Source organism: Myzus persicae, unplaced genomic scaffold (assembly GCF_001856785.1).
Source record: "Myzus persicae strain clone G006 unplaced genomic scaffold, MPER_G0061.0, whole genome shotgun sequence".
Taxonomy (NCBI): Eukaryota; Metazoa; Arthropoda; class Insecta; order Hemiptera; family Aphididae; genus Myzus; species Myzus persicae.
In genome coordinates this window covers 107,363-131,565 of record NW_019104003.1, presented here as the reverse complement: position 1 = coordinate 131,565, position 24,203 = coordinate 107,363, and the positions used below count along the sequence as shown (strand labels likewise).

At 29.2% G+C, this 24,203-nt stretch overlaps 1 protein-coding gene across 3 annotated transcripts in view; it reads right to left on the bottom strand.

Moving 5' to 3' along the window:
• The window catches only part of LOC111037482 (RNA-binding protein fusilli), a 75,111-nt gene that overhangs the window by 20,398 nt on the left and 30,510 nt on the right, over positions 1-24,203 (bottom strand). For all 3 annotated transcript variants that reach the window (XM_022320082.1, XM_022320080.1, XM_022320083.1), the window contains exon 4: positions 9,615-9,843. In XM_022320082.1, coding sequence (XP_022175774.1) covers positions 9,615-9,843 — 229 coding nt within the window. The remainder of the gene's footprint in view (positions 1-9,614; positions 9,844-24,203) is intronic.

Genomic DNA, 24,203 nt, shown 5'->3' with positions numbered 1-24,203 from the left:
ACTGCGGCCAACAGATGTGAAAGAATAAACTATAGAATTTAAAAACGATTAAAAAAAAAAAACAATAGTCACTCAAACGCAATATAATATTACAAGTAATAATATTATGATAGCAGTGAAAAAAATTCGACAGCCAAAATATTCGATAGTATTAAAAACTAGGAAAAATGTTGCAATGACTAATGACATTACTAGTACCACTTAGTGTTTTTCGAAAAAATTCAAGAAACATGGTTTAAAATATTAACATGCAAATAAATAGATAGTATGATTATATCAGAAAATAATTATTTTGAACTAGGTATTCAATTAATTTATTTTAAAATTCCTCATATTTGATTTTTAACCAATTATAAACAGATAACAAAGAAAATTGTTTCTGTGAAAAAAAAAACTGCATTTAGTTATTTTCATTTAAAAATGGTTATAAATAATGAAAATAATGTAGTTTATCGATTTTAAAAAAATTATTAGATGTCATTCAGGTATGACCTAATACTGTGGTAAATCATTACTTTTTAAATAAATCTGTTGTGTAGAAACAAAGATTTTGAAGATATTATTATTATGGTTACATCGAGTACAAATAAAGTTATTCTTCAAAAATAGCGATCTTAACAAAAAAATATTATTTTTGAGCGGTTGTTTATATAGCAACTAAACATTACATTTTTTAAAACCATATACAGACGACGCGTTGTGTCTGTTATTTTCATTGATTGAATTCATAAATCGTCGATACTTGTTATCGACGACAAAATATCGGTATCCTCCAGACATTCTCGATGCTCACAAGTGTTTCAAGAGTGCGAGTGAACCAAATAAAATATATTTTCAATATTTACACACAATACTATGTATGTACATAGTCGAGAAATGTATATATCTTTAATCTTTATAGTTTTTACAGTACATAAACCTTTCATGCATATTTTTTTACACTATTTTTTACTCTTGGATTTATACTTAAAATATTATCTATCCAGACAACAACGGGTTACAAAACTACAATTATAGGTATCAAACTCACATAATACGATACCGTTGTCCGTTTAGATCAATAATGTTATTATGAGTTATTAATTATTACATTACTGAAAAAAATGACGTCACGTGACCAAAAATCAGTATGTTTAATAGGATTCTAATTATGATCAAAGTATGATAATTATCATTACAATATAATACAGTGAAATGTTAAGAAATCTCTATCTAATATGACGATACCATACCTCTAAAATGCAGAATTAGATAAGCAATAATACAATATTATACTATTATTATAATCGGACAAGAGTTTATTTTCGTCGTTATCTGGAAGTAACGAGAATAACTCTGTAGTTTTATATCTATTAACTTCGAAGATTTATGTGATCACATTAAACCGTAAACGGCCGAAGCAAATTGCATACAATTCAAACAACAAACATCACAAAAAACAGATAAAATTAATCCTGTAAATATAGCCATCCTTTGACAATAGGCTTCCCCTTAAGTGTAACCATGTATCCCGTAAATACCGTATTTCGTGTCTCTATTTGTCATCGTGTGTTATCGGCAATGTCCCGACATCGAAATCCAAATGTACATAAAATAAAGAGAACCATTTTATTTGATTGATTTATGCTAATGAGAGGAAAGACTGTAACATTACTTTTATTAATATATTTTTTATCGACTGTAATTTTGTTTTTTTTAAATTTTATTTCGTACGATTAATAGGATGTATAATTTATAAAATTATGTACGTTTTTTTTTTTTTTTTTTTATGGAATACTATTTCTCGAATATATTAAGTGTGTCGGATAACGAGACTTTCAATAATATTATTAATACGAGCGAGAAAATAACGATAACACCACAAATAGTTGTATAAAGTCCATAGCCCATAGGGCAATACGTGGTGTATAATTGCGAAAATTGTATTATGTACAGTAAGAAATAATAATAATAATAGTCGAAATATATTGCTCTCTCGGCGCGCCGCCTCGACTTGAAGATATTATTTAACGCGACTTATTTTCCTTACGTAAAAAACACCATTCTTTCGCCTATAGTAGTTAATACGTCTATGCAGTATGCACTACACACACACACACACACACACACACACACACACCCGGTAGAGTGAAATCACAAGAGCTAACAACTGATTACAGATGACGTCATTGTTGACGATAAGAATTTTTTTTTTCAAAAATCCGTAATTGCCAACGAAAAAAACAAAAATACTGAAAACGTCTGAATCCCGGCACAGCAACCCCCCCGAAATCGAAGTCGTGGGGTTTCCTTCGGTTTTACGACCAATGTGAACACGTCAGCGGCCCCTCAAATGATCCATTAAAAATAATACTGCAGACTGCATTATAATAATTGCTAAGACCCGACACAGGTACCTACCGCGGTAATAATATGAGCCCAAAATGACGGACATCTAACTTATTGGTAATATCGTACTAATAACATCGTAATGAACGGCACGTATTCAATGGCGGTTACTGGTTATCAATTCTCAAGCCGACAGAACGCGAAATTCGTTTATAATCGCCGTGCACGAGTGAATATTTTCGGTAAAAAATTGTTTTGATTGATATTTCTCGTTTCGTCGGTTTAGAAAAAATATATGTTCATTCAGATTTTTAACAAGTAAATAAATGTGATTCGTCAATCGATATTATTTTGATTGTGGATAGCAGTGCTACAGTAAAGTTATAAACATAATATTGACATATTGTCTGTTGTGACAATGCCCTATACCGCGGTCGCATTGAGCACTCACACTTATACAAGTAAAAAGCGTGTCTACAAAAGTATAATATAATATTTATTGTGTTGTACAATGTTTTAATGGAATAATGTGACAATTTTTTTAATTGTTTTTTTTTTTTTTTGAAACGTATTACAAAATATTTAATTCAGCTATGCTGCATAAAAAAAAAAAAACGAATAGAATACAACTTATTAGTAATGAAATGTCAAAATCGTCTAGACACTACCACTTGTGATAATGCATGCCGTGGAAATACTTTTAATTGTTACAATTTAATAGCTGATTAAAAAAAATACGAACGATTGACCACGATAAGAACCAAAAAGTTTGGACAAAATGTAATCACAAACAAGTGATTTAAAAGTGTATTATAAAACGATTAAAAATATTTAATCAAGACTCAAAATTCAATTAAATCGGTTTACGGGCCCATATCATGAATACGCGTAGTCTCGGAATAGAAATGTTTTTATTTTAAAAAATACGTTTGAAAATTTCTATTTTTGATTATAAATAAATACAAAAAATATATAATACTCACGTAAAACGGCGCAATGTAAACAAAATGTTCAAGACAAAATAACAACAATTAAAAAATTATAATAAAATGTATTACTAACTACATGCGCAACGTAATAATCGCGACTGATGACTGATTACTGATTAAGAGTCTAAGAAATTAGTTATCTCTAGTCCCTTGGTGTGCCACCTGTAGCGCACTCTGCGACGGGTTTGTACTAACCAAACTCGGCTGCACTCGGGACTGATCGGAAATTGTCGACTTATCGTAATTTCATTATTATTTACATTTCTTATCAGATATTTTTTGTATCTTTTTATTTTATTCAAATAAAGTTCGATACTTCAGTCTTAGTAAAATGAAAGTGGAAATTATGTCATTAACTTTAAATATGAAAATGTTATATTTCAACATTACGTCAATATATAGTTAAGGACTAAATACGTATCTTATGAGACTAAGAACAGGTATATAAACTAAAGTAATAGAATATAATATCAAGTATTTGATATACTGAATACACATGGAACACTTTAAAGTACTGACTGTTGTTTATTATTTAAAAAATTAAAATACAAATTATTTTACAGTCTTACGACAGCGTAATCTCAATTATATTTATAACGTGTCGTATTATTATTATTATTATTATTATTATTAGGTATTACGGAAATACAGACCAAATATTTATTTGGTTAGTAAAATGCTGATTTTATTGGTAAACAAAGGGAATTTTTGTGAGCGGACAAAAACGTTTGACCACGTTTTTGCCAAATGACTAGAAATAATATTATTCTTTTTTGATTTAATATTAAAGTGAAAAAATGTCGTTGAATTGACTAAATCAGATGCCCATGAACTATTATCGTTTTTCCATAGCATAGAATCTGTACCGCTATTTTATTTCATAATTCAGCGTCTTCGAATACTAACAAAATATTAATATAAAATAAGTTTCCTGCTATTATTTTATCGAGTCGTTGCTTACTTGCCCATGTTGTTAATTTAAATATTGAGTCTCTTTTCTTTTTATAATTATTTTAATAATATTTACAATCGGTGCTGCACGACAGAGTAAGTATATTTTACCAGACCATACACCTAATCATTCAGTGACACCGCAATTTTTTTTCATAAATTAAATTTATTAAATCGGACAAATTTTAATGTAATCGAATATTCATATCACGGAGACAAAGAATTGCAGATATCATATCACGCACAAATTGTTTTCAAATATTTAAAAATAATACCTATTCTAAATTTCAATACAGTTTCTAAAATTCAAAAACTTTTCTCGTAGCATAAAAACTGTTGTTCATGATCAATATCCATTTACCTCTTATAATTTACAATATTTTATCCTGGTGTATTATCAGTGTTTATATATTACACAATTTATTACACAACTATATACACAATTATTATGTACCTATTACGCGCAATGTAATAATAAACTACATAATATTATAAATGATTCGAAACCATTAATTTTAATTTTAGTACTTGGTCATCTATATAATAAATTATATTGGACATTAAATGATATACTTAGATAGGCGATTCGGTAATAATTCTTAACGTACCTAAGGGCCGCTTTATCAATATTTTTATCCATTCGCAGTTCTCAGATAATCCCGTTGACCCTTTGAAACATATACAAATATATTAGTTATGCAATGTTTCTATATTATAGCCATACAATATTTTAGATTTTAGTTTTTAAAGGATATACGTAAACAAATATCGCTTACACCTAAGACGTTCGATTGATAAATACAGGAGAAGAAAGATATTATTTATTATTGCGATCACCAAATCCTTTTGGTCGTGTTTAACACATTTAGGTGGGCAGTCTAAGCATATATCCAAACGACGGACACTCATGCTATTACAATGGTTAAATTTAATCAACGAAATGAAAATGCCGAGAAAAAAATTGAGGTATCGCGCGGCTCACGAGACATCACATATTTTAATATTATTGTGTGAACTTGAGGAATGGCTGTTACCGATTTTTAAATACCACCAAATTAACTGGCTATACATCTTATTTTTAGAATATGACAGGCATTGATAATTTTAATTTACTCAGCTAACTCATTTACATAACAATACAATTTATATTCGAATATATGTTTTATACATACCTACTTATAATATTATTATACAGCTGCTCTAGAAATGAAATATTTAAATATGTAATAAAACACACAAAATGATGACCTTTGGGCGCATTCAGTACACATACACCTCTAATGGAAGTTGAAAAAAAAAAAATGAATAAATGTTGACGTCTCATAAATATTAATATTTTATGTATCACCTATAGGTAGTACATAAAAAATAAAAAATGTAATCAATATTTACCGCATAATAATGTGAATTATTAATTAATATGCCTAATAATTATATAAACGATCCAGTCAATATACCGATAAAATATGCTCAGTTTAGACGATTCGTGAAGCACTGAATCACTTATTCGAGTGTTGTACTCGTGACGTTTGGATACAGATTAATGTGTACCTACCTACATAATTTGAGCGTTATAAAATTGTGACGACGTTGCGTATTACGATAAAATTCGATCAATTTTTAATACCAATCGTGGATCCGACTGAATACGACTGTGTATCCTTACAAGGAATATCTGTGAATAAAATTGGTGACTGATGAATGCGTGTGAACCCCGGCCAGGTGCACGGTCCTCGGAAAGCGAGCGACGAGATTCGTTGAGTCGACGGTGATAATATAACAATGCTCATCGTAAGTATATGAGTTCAGCTTTGCGAGACTTATTTCGTCGACATTTTTGAGTCAACGATAAAAAATATGTTCTCGAGACTGAAGCCAAACTCGGACTATACACACCACCCAGCAGCAATAAACAGTGCCGCGTCATGTTTCGCATATTTAATGAGCACGTATATGTAGCGAAATGTCGGTAACACGTTGAACATATTTCGAACCCTTTTCGAACTATAATGGTGAGAACCCTCGGGTCGAGTGACTGAAAATATCACGGTACCAAGTATACCACGTCGTTATGAACAGTGGTCCAAATGCCAGGGATTACAGGGGTATGTAATACGTACGCCATCGGGTACCTACAACTGCTGAGAACTGACGTGTGGGCAACCACTAAATTGGTCGGACTTCAAAGTTTAGATGTTAAGCGAGAAACAAATATTTTCATGCGTTCATCAAGCCGTACGTATACGCTTGTGAGCCTCATCGCTTTAGATCCGACGAAACGCTTAGGTATTGATTGTTTTTTGTGGATTACACGTCGGACGCCTAAATTTTACAAATTTCTCGTGAAAACAATAGAATTTCAATACCGTTATTAAGAATCTATATTAACTTTGCATACACTAAGCAGTGTGCATAAAGGTTTGTAAAATTCGAGTTCAATGTCGATAAAATATAGTTGCGTAACATATGACAGAGTTCCTAAAGCGTTCTAAAATAGTTAATTTTATACTATAAAATAATGTAAAACTAATGAAAATACTTTTTAGGTACACCTAGTACTAAAAAATGTAAATGTTTGTTCTAAAAAAAGTTTGGCTTAGGGTGTGCCGAACAGTATACCTACTATACACCAAAGGTAATTAATTTGCCTATAGTAACGGAGCAGAGAGCAGTTAAATATATAAAAACAAAAATTTGAAAAATATCAAATTAATTCGTTATAATCTTTTTAAAAGAGATACGGTTTAATTAACATAGTTCTTTATCGACACATTTTAAAACGAGTTTTCATCAACACATATTGAATATAAATTATAAACTATAATAAACTATATTTACTATATTTTAGTGTTAAACTCTAAAAATAATAGTGTTTAACTGAAGTTAATATAAAATGCATGTTTTAAATACATAATACACGTTCATGAATCGACGAATTTTTAAATGATGTTCATTGTCATATTATATAAATCATAAAAAATATTTTAGCTTTGGATTTTTCTATATCCAGTTTAATCCGGTATGATTTGGAATGATACCTAAGAGTTTAATTTACATCATAATTATTCATGTGAATAGAAATTGAAATAATTGCAATTTTTTTAAAAAAGATTCACAGATTTATTTTTCCTATATTAAGTCGAATATGAAAATCGTAATTCTTATAAATGACTTAATAACAATTAATACAATTGTAGTTTTTAAAACAGAAGGTTTAAACAATTGTTTTTTCCATTTAAATCGAATAAAATAGTTAAGTATTGAACAAAACTAGAGTTGAACAATGAATGTTTTTTCATTAAAATATTCATTTTTATAGTCATGAATGGTTGAAACTTTTGTTGGTCACCCTTACATTGCAATATTCGTTAATAGCATAATCTAATCTTATTTTTATTAATTCATTGATACCGGTAAGTTAACAAACATTTGGAAAAAGATGGCCCTGAAAAAAATTGAAAGCAGTTAGAAAAAATATTAATATTTTATCTGACAACTTTTTCCGTTTTTTATATCATTTTTATGGAGATATTTTGATGTATGAGCAGAGCACATGAGTAAATAATTTAAGAGTTGACCACTGAAACGATCGTTTATGATCGATTCAAGGTTAGGTTTTTAGGATTTAAAAATTCTAAATATATTAACATATAGTTTCAACTATTGTATATATTTGTGAATGGTCGAACACTGTTTTATAATAAAACAAAGTAACACAGAAATTATCATCAGTTAGCTGGCGCACGGTTCATAATTATTACATTGCTTCCAATAATCAGATGAAGGGCTGAGAGGAAATGTCGGATGTGATGGTATATACTATATAGTATAGGTAGGTAATGACGACGTAACCTTATTTTGTATTTTTGTTTTCAAAATGGAAAGTTAAATAAATGGAACATTCATATTTGTGGTACATAAGTGTTTAATAGTTCAATTTAATATGAATTAAATTATTAATCAAATATAAATATGAGGTCAAATTGTCATAAACAATGATGCATTATGCAATAATATTATTCAGCAGTATTTGCTGTATGTTATTTATTTTTGAAAAATAAGTTAAAACAATGGAATGATAATTATCAATAATATATTTATGGGTATCTATAAATATGTATAAATAATTTTAATCAATGAAAAAACTATTTTTTTCTATTAATACCTTTAAATATATAACAATAATCAAAATAATAATTAAATGAGAATGTGAAAACAAAGAATGATAGATTTATCAGTATTATATATTATGTAAATTAGTAAATGTAAGATATTAATATTATATTCTTTAATTATTTATTTATTTTAAAACGAGAGACGAGATAAAAATGCGTAATTAATTGATAACTGGTATGACTTATAATATCCACATGTGCTTATAATAATATCTCAACAGTTATAAGGATTATAGAGATAAAAAATTAAAAAAAAAAAAAAACTATTCAAATAGTTCTTTGTATGGTCAGTGAGAATAATATAAGCAAGGCAAACAGTTGATGAAAAAATCTGTTAGCCCCTTAGTAATACACAGTCATGTATATATATTGTCTATCCAGGTGCTCCATACAACATAAAATATTTCCATCAAGCCAAAAGTTAAAATACGTAAAAATTGTCGAAAGTATAAAAATACTAGAAGTTTAACCCCAATGTAATAATAGTTGACACTTTAGTAATTATAAAATATATGGAGTACAAAATAGTAAGTAGATTAGACTTGCAAATGGAAATGTTTATGAATTAAACTAAGATAAAAGGTGTAATAAGTGTTGCCGCATTGACGCCGTTCAACGATAAAAAAAAAAATCAGTCAGCAATTAGTATTAGTACAGTAGGTACTTTCACAATCAACAAAAATGTTATCATTAATTTTTTGAGTCACATTAAAAAAGTAGAATAAATTAAACATAAAATATCCTTGAAAATTAATGTTTAATAAATGTACATACTATATAGGAATAGGTGTTTTATTTTCTTGTTGACAAGATCATGATTAGGTAAACTTGAATTTATTTTCCAGTACTATTTTATAATAATTAGTTACATTATTTAGAAGTCATGTTAAATTATTAATAAGTAGGTTTATTTAAAAAAAAACTCGGAAATACCAGACTTTAGTAGGTAATCATCAGACTTCTAGAAAAAAAAAAGTCCTGTTTTTGACGATTTATAAAAATATGTGGCTAGCCAATTTAGGCCTACTAAAACAAGTATAACTCGTTTCTTAAATACGCTATCTAAACATTGTGTACACACCGTCACTGGCTGTAACGACTTACCGGTAGTAAACTAGAAGAATTTGTTAAAGTTTTTGTTTGTTTTTTTTACATAATATAAAAAGGATACAATTAACCAGATCTGTAATTGAGTTAAACGTTTGGTCTTGAGGTGCATTGTAGAATTTGGAGAAGTCTTTCCGTAGGTCGTGAAATACGTTATAGTACTCGGGCAGTTCAATGTCTTTAATGGATGATTCCCGGTGCAGACACTGACGGATTGGAAGCTGTCCATCTGTTACTATTCGAAACATAGGCGTTTGAGGTTCGATATTCAGTGACTTTACGTAGGTGTCGAACTAGAACAATAAAAAAAAAAACACAGTTAGGAAAAAAAATTGAGTGAGATTGGAGTGTACAATAATATTTTGGTTACATATTATTATGCATACTTTCAAATTCTAATAGTGTGACTGCAAAACCCAATTTGTTTTCAATATTTGTATACAAATATTCTCAAGTAACATCATACATGATATTAATAAGTAATGTTAATAACTAAGTTAATTTTGTATTTATTGTTACTAACTATATAGGCTTATTTGATAGGAGAGGGGATGTTCTGTAACATAATGACATTAATGCTTGAACTAAGCAATACATATATGGCATTCACGCATGTGTTTGTAGTTAAAATATAATTCTATGTATTCATACGACTTCCATTGATTTAATATAAATTATAAATCTAATACTATAGAGCACAAGTTTTTAAAAATAAAAGACTATAATAAGAGAAATGTGGTTTTTGGAAACAAAATATGTCCAGTAATAACACTAATCCATTTTTATACTTATACAGAAAGGTAGTTGCTAGTTTTAATTATTACTATATATTATATAGGTAAAATAAGTACTATATGTCTAATGTCTATATGTACATTGTACATAGGAATAAATTAAGAGTCACTTAATTTAAATCTGTATTTGTAAGTGGGTACTCAGGATCCTTGTATTTAATTTTCAAGTTTTTTGATATAGTGAAAAATGTTTTATTGAAAATCTAACCTAATCTTTAGAAACAAACTAAACGATTTAAAATGTAAAATGTCTACATGATTTACAGCTCACGAAGAGTCAACATATTTTGAAAATGTTATCGTGAGTAGAAATTGCTAATAATATAAACATTTTATGAAAGTAATTATCGACGATTACTGGGAATTTTTTTCTTTTTACCCGCTTCCCTCTCAAAGAACCAATTAGATTCAATTTTCTACTAATGACCAATCAAAAAAAATTATAATCGAAGCATTTTTAGTGCCTCAAAACGTGACGAAAGACAAAAAAAAAACTTAACTGTAAAATCAATAGCTCTCTAGTTATGCATAGTTTTGGCCTTAATACGTTAGTTGATAGAAGGCTTGAATAAACTAATTTAACTTTTCTGAGACGTCTTATTATTGATGGTATTATTAATTCTCCTGAACAATTAACACAAATTAACTTTTAATGCCCACCACATGCACTTGTTTTCTTTACCTATTTTCAACACCCATTTTTAAAAAAAACAACCAGTACATAGATCGATGAGAATAGCAAATATTACATATAAAAATATATACATATTATATTTTGTATGAATTTATTATATTACATCGCTTTGGATACATCTCGTGTTGCAATAAAAATAAAATAATTTCACATTTTCATCACTTGGCTCAAAATCGAAAATAGATGGTTTATTTCTATGTTATACCTACATTTTAATGATTATGATTATGTAGGTATAAAATTAAGTTATAAATAATATTATAAAGTAATAATTAATAATTAAATACCACATATATGTATATTAGAATTGAGTATAAATTAAAACTACACTAAATAAATTAATACTCAATGGTAAAATATATTCAATTCTTTCATTTTGTTTAAGTAAAAATATTTATCCAATTAGTTGGGTCATGTAATATAACTTTATATATCGTAATATCATATAGCAATGTAGGTACATCGCTAAATGAAAAATAAAGCCAAAATACATAATACATTGTAATTAATAATGAACTCTTAATAAGAGTTAATTATATCCTTACAGATATTAATAATATTTTAATATTCAGTCAACATGAATAAACATTTTTAAATTAATAAAACAAAATCATATAGAGTAACCATACATTATTTGAAATAATTAATAATGAATACTATATTTTAAAACGTTTGCATCAAAATCACCAGGTTTTTTATTTTATGCACTGGTAAAAAGAATTTCACTGGCGCAAACGGTATAAATGATAGTTGCCCAAACAGACTATTAATTTTTAAGTCAAAATTAGTACCTTCACCCAAACGACCACACCAAATATACAACCCCCAACATAAAATACCAAATAGCTTTCTGTTCGATACATGTTTTTTTGATTTTATTCAGACCTAATTTATATTTTATTTTACTCCAATATAAACGTGCGACCATATATTAAGGTTTTTGTTTAAATTAATATATATATATACTTAAATAATATAATATTTACACTTCGGTAGTTTTTTTTAGATTCCGTATTGCAGGTTTACTTATTAGTGCGCCTTTAAAAATATGATAAAATATTTGCTTTTTTCTTTAGCGTTGTTCAAATTAATTTGGTTCAATGTTGTACAACATTAGAAAGAGCAGTAATAACTATCCTCTTTATTATATGTAACAATAATTATGTCCACATAATCATCCCTTCGTCAAATCCTGACATTCCGACGTATAACCCAAATAAAAAAACAAATGCATGGCACCATACTGCACCAACAATAGTTGTTTCATTCCACCAAACTTCACGAAATCTAATAAGATATCAATTATTGTGACTTTTATCTTGAGTTGTCCAGAAAGTTTAAATTAATTAGCATAAGACTACATAGTTTTTTGTAATGGTAAACTAATATTTTTATTTTTTATTCATATTTACCTAGGCATTCGAATTAGGTTAGGTTGTACATACTTTAAGAATGGATTATTTTCCACTTATTTTCCTGGGTATTTATTAGTCTAAGAAGGCAAAATCATAGTCAAAAAATGCATGAAATATAGTATAATATAAGCATATCTTACCTACTTTAAACGACTCAAAAATAAATTAAAAGAAACTCAATTCGTAAGATTGTTCAATTAGGTGGTCTATAGGATGATCTACATGTGATTTAACAATTTTTTATGTCGGTTAGTCATACCCGTGGGAAAACTTGAAAAACAAGCGTGACACGGGATTTTCAAAAATGTAATTTAATTTATTGACGAACCAACCCCAAAGTGGGTTTGATTTGACGGTTTCCGGTTGACTTTGATCGGGCAAATGAATATGCAACGTTGTCGATTACGATCACACAGCAGACGGCCAAACAAAACGTGGAAAAAATAAGCCAAGTGAAAAAAATATAGATAACTGGTCCACACAATAATACAGTATTTATATATATAATAATAATAATAATAATAATAATAATAATAACAAGAAGACAAGCCGAGTGGGAATCAATGGGCTCTGACGTTTTTGCGCAGTTCTATCTCATGATTGCTAGTGCAACTATATACTCCTCTTTTCAATGGCACAGACCGGCCATTGAACCACACTGCACGGCAGTATTATTATTATTACTATTATATTATATATTATACGTCTGTGTATATAATATAAAGGCTGGTGCAAGCGGAGAGAGACAACCATCTCGCCCACCAATCCGCCATACTATGTAATACTTTATTATGTGTTGTCGACTGTTGTAATATTGTTATAACGACAGTAATGCGATTTATGAGTAATATTTTAGTTGGCTCTTTATTATTGTCTTCTATAGTCCAATAGAAAAATATTGCTAGTATGTGTATGTGTGTGTGTGTGCGTGTGACAGAGAGGTGCAAACTACATCGCAACGGACACCAAAATAAATATAATATCTTCCGAGATTTTATTATCAATGCTAGCAACTCACCGCAAAGTGAATGGTTCTCTATTAATAGGTATATCGGACAAAAATTGATTATTATGTTCCTTGACCGGTTTTCTATCGAGATTTGTTATCAATGTTTGTTATAAAAATACATTTTTTTCCCGCTTAAGACTTGGTTTTAATACTAAAAAAATGTATAAATTTTTCAAAATGTAACCACGTATTTATCCGTATAAGTGTGCATTATAATTGACTATAATAATATTTAATAATACGCAACGGCCATACACCATACTTGTTTTAAATAATGATTAATGTAGCACGTGTTATACAGCTTTTCGATTTTCAAAGCTTTAAACGGTGACGTTGTCCCGTCCATTTATGGGCTGGCTGCAGCCATTTGAACGGACATCCAAATACACGTACACGTATAATATATGTCCCCCTAAATGCGGTCTTACGTGACCTGTCATCTCCTCGGTACATAGCCAAAACCAAGGACTGAAAAGCGAAAGGTAAACCAATCTCCGGACAATACACGATATCGTATAAAGTGGCCATTATACATACTTATACTATTTTTTTTATTATAATTATTATAATAAAACTATATTTCTAGATCGAGGACACGTTGCACTTGAATAAGTACTCAAAGTGATCCACTGCGGCACCGCATACAAATTGATACGTTTTAATGTAAATTGTTTTTGCCTATAGGCTATATACCTATACGTATTTAACAACTATAACTAGTTTTTCTATTTTTAATAATGATCTAAATTTATCACCAGCCTAGATTTTGTTTAAATTCACAATACTAGCCGTTTGTTCGAATATTATAATTTGAAATTATATGGTTTTAATCAAGAAAGTATAAGTAGTAGGCTTATAAGTAACAGAGAACTCAAGTTGAAAATATTATTTGAACGTATACCTATATAATTATATTAAAATAGCAAAATAGCATTTTTACAAAACGAAATTATACAAATTACAATAATATATGAAAACCAAAATATATACCACTCAGTTTTTTAGTCTATAATTCATACGATTAAATGTGCATGGTTGTCAAGGATAGTGAGGTTCAGGTTTATATATCAATATACAATTAGGTATTATAATTTATTTACACATTTCACTTCATTACCACTATTGCATTCATTTTCGTTTAAGGAGGGTCACAGAAATATGCATTTCTTTTTTAAAATTGTTAGTTATTGAAATAGTATACTTAACGTTAACTTAAAGTATGTAAACCATTGTGAAATTATGAGTTTACAAGCGTGTGAACCAGACCGAGGGACCAAGGATGTTATAAGTTATAACGAATATACTATATATAGTCCAAAGACGGCGTTGGCCGAACCGAATTACGAATTCACCACACCACAATAGTGGCGAGGCCGTAAATTGGTACAATGACCTTCCGGTGGTGCCAGCAGAAAGTGTTTAAAATTTTTTTTTAGTAGACACTTACGTAGGAAATAATTTCTTTTATGCCAAAAAATCTAGAATCCAATTTATAGATAATAAGTAGGTACACATATTACATATTGATAGAGTTTCTAGGGAGGTTTTTTTTTTTTAATTTGTCACAGTGAAAATGCACAAATGCACAAATCAAACATAATAATATTTAGACAACCATCGATAAGTTTTCAATCATCGGATAATTTAATAAAATTGATCGATGTATTACGCGTTGACATGATGTATTAATTATAAACTGTTTATAGTGTTTATACACGACACGGAATTATATTGGAATTAATTTCGAAAAAAGCATTCAAATTATACATAACATACGTATACACGCAATATGTAACTAATAAATGACATGCATAAAAGAACAATAAAACACTATACGGTTATAGCATTTGCGTTCAAGTCTCCCGGGGTCAATAAGTTAAATTTTGTCGCTCCATACGGAATACATTATTTGAATTTGATACAATATCCTATAACCTAACCTATGTCGAGTTCAACTTTATACCACAGTATAGGTACACCGAAGTAAGCACTTGTAAAATAAGTAACATACAAAGGGCAAATTCGTTTCCGGTCAAATGACCAAAATATAAGACAGATATATAATATTATACGTTATTATATAATATATGACGGATTTCGACGGATGTAACAAACGAAAACCAACGTTGTAAATATTTCCATACACAGCTCACGTTTTATTGTATAGGATATAATTTTTTTTATTACTATTTTGAAGGTACATGTACATTGGTACACAGGTTTATGTACATTGGTCCTTACAGTAGTATTTTGTACAATCTAAAACGCTTATAGGCCTACCTTTCACCGTATGAATATAATGTATGTTGCTGTCATGACTCGTGAAGTCTTATTATGATAAAAAAAAAAACCGCAAAAGATTTTGCGTCATATTCCACTTATATACGTTATACACATTAATACATCGCAACTATTGTATAATATATGATATTAATAAATTACCTTTAAACTTCGAAAAGTGCAAAGTTATGTCATTCACGCGATCTCGTAATCCAATTACTCACACTTATAGTTTACGTAACCACCATTTACATCGTGTAAATGAATTTTGTGATCTTGGTGTCATATTTGAATCTGATTTAACCTTTAATCACCACATTCAACATATTATCAATAATTCATCTTCGATATTAGGCTTTATTACAAGAAACTGTAAAGACTTCAATAACCATAACACATTAAAAATTTTATTTATGTCCTTAGTTAGATCTAAGCTTGAATATAATTCAACAGTTTGGTCTCCTTATTTAAACACGCAAATTCAATGCATTGAGAATGTCCAAAATCGCTTTCTCCGTTTTATGTCCTATAAATGTAATATTATACGTGTACCTCACTCATCTTATCAACCTTTGTTGAACACATTTAACATCCAGAGCTTAGCAAACAGAAGAAAGGTAAATGATCTATTATTTTTGTTCAAACTACTTAACGGTTTTTTCTACTGTCCGGAGCTATTAAGTTTTTTAAATTTTTCTGTTCCTCAAGTCAGAACTAGATCATCAATCATAACTACTTTTTATATAAATAATCACAAAACTAATTATGCGTTATCCGCTCCTATAAATAGAATGATGGCTATCACTAATGATGAACAAATTGATTTTTTTAATTTCTGTCCAAATTCTGTCGATTTTTTCAATAGTTTTGTAAGAAAAAAAAGTTAATAAATTTAATTCTGTTATTAATTTTACTACTGTATTGAGTTTTCGTATTTTTGAGTATTTTCTCCAATTGTTATTTTTATTATATTTCTGTGTTTTTTGTATTATTAGAATATTAAGTATTTTAGCTATTCATTAGGTAATTTATTTTTTCAAATGTTATTTATCAAATGTTATACCATACCTATATGTATTATGTACTAAATTTCAATCTTTTTTGTAATTGGGTTATTACCCGTAAATAAATAAATAAATAAATAAATAAATAAATAAATAAATATACTATATATATACGTATACACATTTTATATATTAATATGTATTTACAACCCTTCAACCGCCTACAAGGCACATGCAATAGGGAAGGTAGAACCGTTGTTCCGTAACGGTTCCCACATTAAAATTTCAATATGCAAATTATTCAGGGATTTAAAAATCGGGGTTCTCCTCTTTAAACAGGTCCTAATGCGTTATAATTACACGCGGCAGGATATTCAAACAGGTGTTTGAGTTTAACATCAACAGTTCTAAAAAAAAAAAATGCATAATTCACCGGTTTTAATTTATTTTTAAGGAAATAACCATCTTATTGTTATTATAGTGCAATAGTGTATTACCAAAAATGAACATGGTTTTTAAATTCGTTAAGAATTTTTGTTTTAGTTATTATTTTTTTTTTTTATTATATGTAAAATTCTATTAGAAGATCGGTTAAATAACAGAGGTATATAATTTAATCCTAAAAATTTCATAAAAAAATGTTGTATGTAGTTATATTAGTTAAAGTGACAATTAATATTGGATTAAATAATATAATAATATTAGATACTATAGTTTAAGTGAAAGTATTGGCTGCAAGTACCCCACGTCGTAAGAGTTATCAGTTTTAACTTATCACTTATCAGTGTCATCCTGCGTCGAGCGTGGTATATCAATATTCAAAATATGATATACTGGTATAAATATATATATAATTATATATATATATATATACTAGTATATCCACGGATCAGAATTCGGGCTATTTTCTCCCCATTTAATGTTAATGTAGAGCAAATATCATAATATGTAGCCTATTGCCAAAGCGATTATTGTCTATTTTAAGTATTGAGTAAGACATAATGTTCAAATTTAAATCAAAATGCTAAGTTGCGAACATAATTAATTTCAAGTTCAAGATTTTTAGTTAGTTGATATACCTGTTTATTTACGAATTTACGTAAACCTATAATTGTCAAGTGTCATAATCTAATTTTTTTTTTTACTTTAAAAGATAATACGAATTTCACAGAGACAGGTTTAATCGTGAAATGGCTTAGCTTGTGTGAACAACAAGACTCATTTTTTCAATTAAATTTATTTTATGTATAAGAACATACAATGTGTAATACATGTTATGTAAAACCATTATGTAAAAGGGTACAATATCACATCAAGTTACGATCTGTCTTAGATGCCCTTTCTTGGTTTCAAATGTGTGGAAATTCTACTGTTTATCTACATTTTTGGCGATATTATCCATAAAACCTAAACCAGTCGGACAATTCGAAACTATCATATAATAACAATAACAATAATACAACACACAGACATACTGCAGGTATCATTCTTTTGAAATGCATATGTCTTAGCTATTTAACAAAATAAGCATATATTATACTGACATAAAAATATTTATTTGACCACATAATCATGTGATACAAAACAAGTGGGGGTGCCTGCTTAAGAAAATATAAAGCATAGGTAATTATTATAATGCACATTACTAAATTAATATAGTTTTTGAATTTTTAGACAAAATCATGTATTAGGGTTGGATACAAGAATTTTAGTTTCCGACTGCCTTTTCTTTAGGTTTTCGTTGGCATAGTTAGTTACTAAAAAAACCTAATATTTAAGATTCATAGATTTTCTTAAAGAGGAAAAATATTGAGTAGCGAGTTGTAGTTTTTAATTTATATTTGAGATCCACATTAAATCTAAAAATAGAAAAATATAATGTGGTTAACACACAATGCTTTGAGAACCATTATTGGCACCCTGGAGGCCATCATATATGGTGCTCCTAATCAACATGACATTTAATATCATTTCTATATAGAGAAGATAAGGTTTTACATTTAAACCTAAATCCAAACTCATCATCTCGGAAAATCGAAACACTTTTTATTCATGTCATAATTTATCAATAAACAATGACTATTATTCAAAATTAATCTGATAACATTTTCTTTTAACGAAACAAATGATTTGTAGCATTTTTAATCACCTTTTTATTTTCAATATAATAATATTTCGAAATAATTAAACAATTAGGTTATTTATAATAATCAGGAAGTAATGCACGTCAACAGTGTATATAGAAACATTTTATATTATATTACATTTTATTGTTTTATACTAGCATTATAAAAATGTTTAGTAATAAATAATAACAACAATGATCTATAAGTTATAAAACTTAAGACAAACGTTTTTTTTATAGCTATGAGTTTTAAAAATTCAGTAAACTAGACTTGTCCAACTTCCTGACAACTTTATCTTCAGTACTTGAAAATTGATAGAGCTAATAACTTTCCGTTTTCTAATGATGACCGTAAATGGTCATTGACTCTTTTTAATACATAAAAAGACCTTTTTCTGCATTAGATTATTAAAATATGGTATACAAATTAATATTATTAAGGCAATTCAACATCAGGGAAGGTTGTGCTTAAGGACGCATTTTCGTAGTAAACTATTTTTTTAAATCAAATTATTTTCTCATTAAGTTCTACTAAAAAGCCTCTGAATAAAAATTCATTAGCTTCAATCTTAAATTCTCCTTTTAAGCGGCCAATTGATTTAATATTTTTTGTCCGAAAAAAATCCAAATTTGTAGATGAACGGACAGTTGGTACACACGAATAAAACATCGTACTTACATGGACAAATAGACAATATACATGTATATGTATAAATTTTCTTTTGTAGCATAATACATTTAAAAATTGTATGTTTAAATATCACTCAGATTCACAAACAAACACAGTACATCAACAGTTGAGGCGCATTTTTAAATGGGATAAGATGCAGGAGACGAATTGTAATCAATAATAAAATATAACTATTTAGTCCCAACTAATCTACACAACTATTTTTAGCAAACTGTTTTGACATACATCGCATGATCTACATTCTTCATTATTAAATAGTAACATTATAGAGGAGGCCTATAATTGCCTGCATACGGCGTATTTTCGTGTGGACCAATATTGATTTAAATTCAAATTTGAATATTATGGCAATTTCGTTTAATTAAGTTGAATAATTACACGCCATTATATGAATAAATGTTTTGTTCTTAATCTTCAATTCACCATTATTACCTACTCGATATTTCTGTAAATTATGTTTTAAGAATGACGAGGTACTAGTGTTTTTTTTTTATCGTATCGTTATAACGGAACTTAGACCGTAAACAATGCTGATACTTTATACTGTATACATAATGTATAAAACGTTTCGAATCGAAGTCCTCAACCGACAACTGGAACAAAATCGTTAAACTGTACTTGCCGCTTTTATTAGGGCACTTTGTGCATGGCTTCTCTACCAATCTGCACGTCATTATACCACCAATGAGTAAGAGGAAGGGAATAAATAAATTTGATAATTTTTCCTGAAAACCTAAACACCTTGATCAACCGAAACCGAATCAACCGAAACCGTCGTGGCGAATGGTGCAGATGATAATAATGATGATGGCCGATAGGAGTACACTACATACAACATAACAATAGGTATGCCTATACATTATAATAAAAATAAAAACATAATAATAATAAATATTAAAATATATTATTATATATTATATACAGTACAGATGAGGTCAAAATGATAACTCGACCACTACAAATTTTACGAGATTAAATAAGAGTATATCTGTATCCCTCAACTATGAGAACAGGTTAGATTTGTATATAAAAGGGGAGGGGCGGGGCACTGTGTTTCCTCGTTTAAGACATTTTTAAGAAAACGCAATGGGCCAACCTGCAGTTGCAGTACATAATATGATATAGACACGGATAGAAAAATGTGGAACGTGTTTGACCAGGCCATATCGAAATAAGTTGTGTTGTTTCGTTGCTATTGCAATAGAGTGCCATGCGCTGACGTTGCATCAATTCGATTATCAATGTCTTATGTCTACGAAGAAAACTAAATAAACAATCCAAGTGGAGATTAAACTACTAAAGAAAAAGTGTTTAACAACCTGTCGTAAATTTAATCCGAAAATTAGCCGTAAGGAAACAGTTTAAGACTGTCAATACGTTACTACACTGAATACACTGCAGTGTATTATATTTTAACGTCACAATTATCATGTACGTACAATCATATACAATTTAACATATAGGTAGGTATACCTAAAAAAATAGTTTTGAGTTTTCGACTGTTGCGGTAATATTACGACGGCGAACAGTGAGATGTCAAAAATTAAAAACACCGAGATTTAAATCTAAAGACTAATTTGTTTAGACTCTCAAGTCAATTGTATACACCCAAGGGCGATATGTCCTAGTTTATCCAACGGGTAACTGATTTACTCTCGGCAGTTTGCGACATCTTTCATTAAAAAATGATATACCTATGTAGTAGGTATGTTAAAATAACGGGTTTTCGCTTATAGTTTCGTACTTGGCGGTTTAAGTATGAATAGTATGATATATAAACTGTATGTTTTGAGTACCTACTTACATAAAATACAATATTGTATTCTATAGAAGTAAATTGCATATAATAGGTAGGCACATTGCATTTTACTGAAGAGCATTACAGTACATACACCTGTACAATATCTTTAAAAAAAACAATTCATAGGTCAATAATAATACTATTAAATTATTGTATTTTTAATAGAAGTCTTATCAAATAAAACCTTGAGTCTAAGAGAGCATTCGATTGGTATGAAATTCTATTATTTTGCCGACAAGTAGATCAATATAGCAAAAACCAGTTTAACGGTGCAAGTAAGCTACAAGTACCGGATTGTGAGCGGTATATACCAGTATTACCGGGTATATGTATAATTCCGGCATACGTATACAGTTTTATATATTATATTATATATACACATTACTACTACTACTACTACTACTACTACTACTACTACTACTATACTACTTTCGATCATAAGCGAAACCGGTTGATAGCAGTATTATAAGAGTTCGCTGCAGAAGCCAGTCGTCCTTTTTCTAGGAATATAATAACATCGTTATCACATCGTTGTTGGAATTGAAAATGAAAGCTTACAATATGCAACGTAAAGGGGTAGATTTAAATGAGTTTGTTTCCCTATACCAAAAGAAAACCTAGGAAAGAAAAGAGAAATAACAATTTGACAATTTTATAAGACCGCATATTACAGTAGGTAACTATACCTAATACACTTCCTGTAGAATTGAACAATTTCTAATTGTGTAAATCGTAAATGCACAGGTGTATAACCTGTACGATGAATTGATGATTATTGGCTAGAAATATACATCATACTAATAATTATTTCACAAGTTTCATACCTACTATCTGTAATTTTTTTAACATTCATTTTTGGTTTCTCAGTATATATTATGTGACACATACAGCTCTAACCTCACAAGACACAACATAGACATACTATTTATAACAACTAACACGTTTTGGAAAAGAACTAAACATGATAATCATGGTTAATGGTTAGCAGATAAAAAATCTATATCATATACATATTTGAAAACTAAAAAACTAATATAAAGATGGTTAAAGATAAAATAATTTTTTTTTAAACCATAGAAAACTTTATTACTTTTTCGTAAGAAGTTTAGGAGGTACAAAATCGTTTTCACATAGGTATTAAACGGCATCCGTATACATCGCACAGTCGTCTTACCTATGCAGTGTGTAAAGCAATAATATGTTATGATCTTTATAGATAAATAACGACTAATTATTTTTTATTTTAATCAACGACTTGTACTTCTCGGCCATAAGCGAGATTTCTCTTCACCACTTCTTAGTGAACTAAGTTCAGTCGCTCAGACTATATAGTTTATATTCTTTTCATATACCTAAATGTACCTTACTGCACCTGATAGGTAAATGCACAACCAACTCAACCAACTTATATCAAAAGAATTATACGAATTGCCAACCCATCCCTTAGTTCCAGCTAACATTTATACCTTTTAGTTATTAATCAATATAATGTTTTATGTAAACCACTACAATATTTGTTTGTGAACAGTCCATCTTTATGGGCCTCAGTCATATCGCAATAAAATAACTGTTAATTATACAATTGTTATTTTATGTCGAAAATTACTAGTCACTAATATTTGTAACTATGATAATAGCAAATATGGTCTATAAGTATTTATGTTTAAACGTGGACGACTTTGTTTTAGTTCAAGATAAACGAAAACCTTATAATAGTTATTGTTGTTGTTATGACTTAATGCTTAAAATGGGAACCTCGGTAAAATTGTACACACACACACACACACACACACACACACACACACACACACACACACACACACACACACACACAATATATTAATATTATATGGTAACTAATACCTATTTATATTTGTGTTCTATCGACTATCTCTATGATTTGTGAATTGTGACACAAAAACATTAAAAATGTCAGCAACTAGGAACCGAAGCAGCGTGTTTCGAATGACCTATATAATTTTATTATATTAGAATCACACCCAACCAAAACACAATACTACCTCGCAGATGACGCGTAGAGACAACTTCATAATATGGGTACACTGCGTGGTATGGCATGGGTTATAGCTCTCTTGAAAACCTGACGCCAAATCTCGTTATTTTTACACTCGCTGCAACAGTATGCCCCGCACACAACAGGTTATCGGATGTTTCATGTATCCGGGTGCCGCAGTATACATATATTATTGTAATAAAAACACAAATTATACAAACACATCACCAACTACCTTGACGGTATACCTCGGGTAAAACAGACAGTATCAGACATCCCTCCCCTATAATGCAGTACATACAGTTATATTAACAGCACGCGATAAGTGTGGTGATATTATTATAATAGTGGTTTATATACATGTAGGTATATAACCACTGTAGAACGATACTATAATTTATTAAACAGTATATGTTATCAGCAACTTTACACGCCCTGTGGCCCTGCATGCAGGTGTATAGACACAACGGCGGTCGTGTGTAGTCGACCCACAGGAAACTGATTAACACGCGTACTCCGCGATCATGGCGTGTGTAAAGTACTTATGAGTAGGAACACTGTGCGCGATGTCGGATACCTGTTGCGGAACATGCGGGGTTGATCACCCTGTATTATACACATATTATACGCGATCGCGATCAGCCACCCGTGGAGAAAAATAAAAAAACAAAAATGCCCGTATTTAGCGTAATATTATAGACTACTGTCGTGCCCTGGACAGAAAAATTGAAATCACGCAGGAGAAAATCTTCTCGACACTTATAATAATAATATATTCTGATATGCGATATATGTATATAGGTACCTACATGATGATATGTGTTAT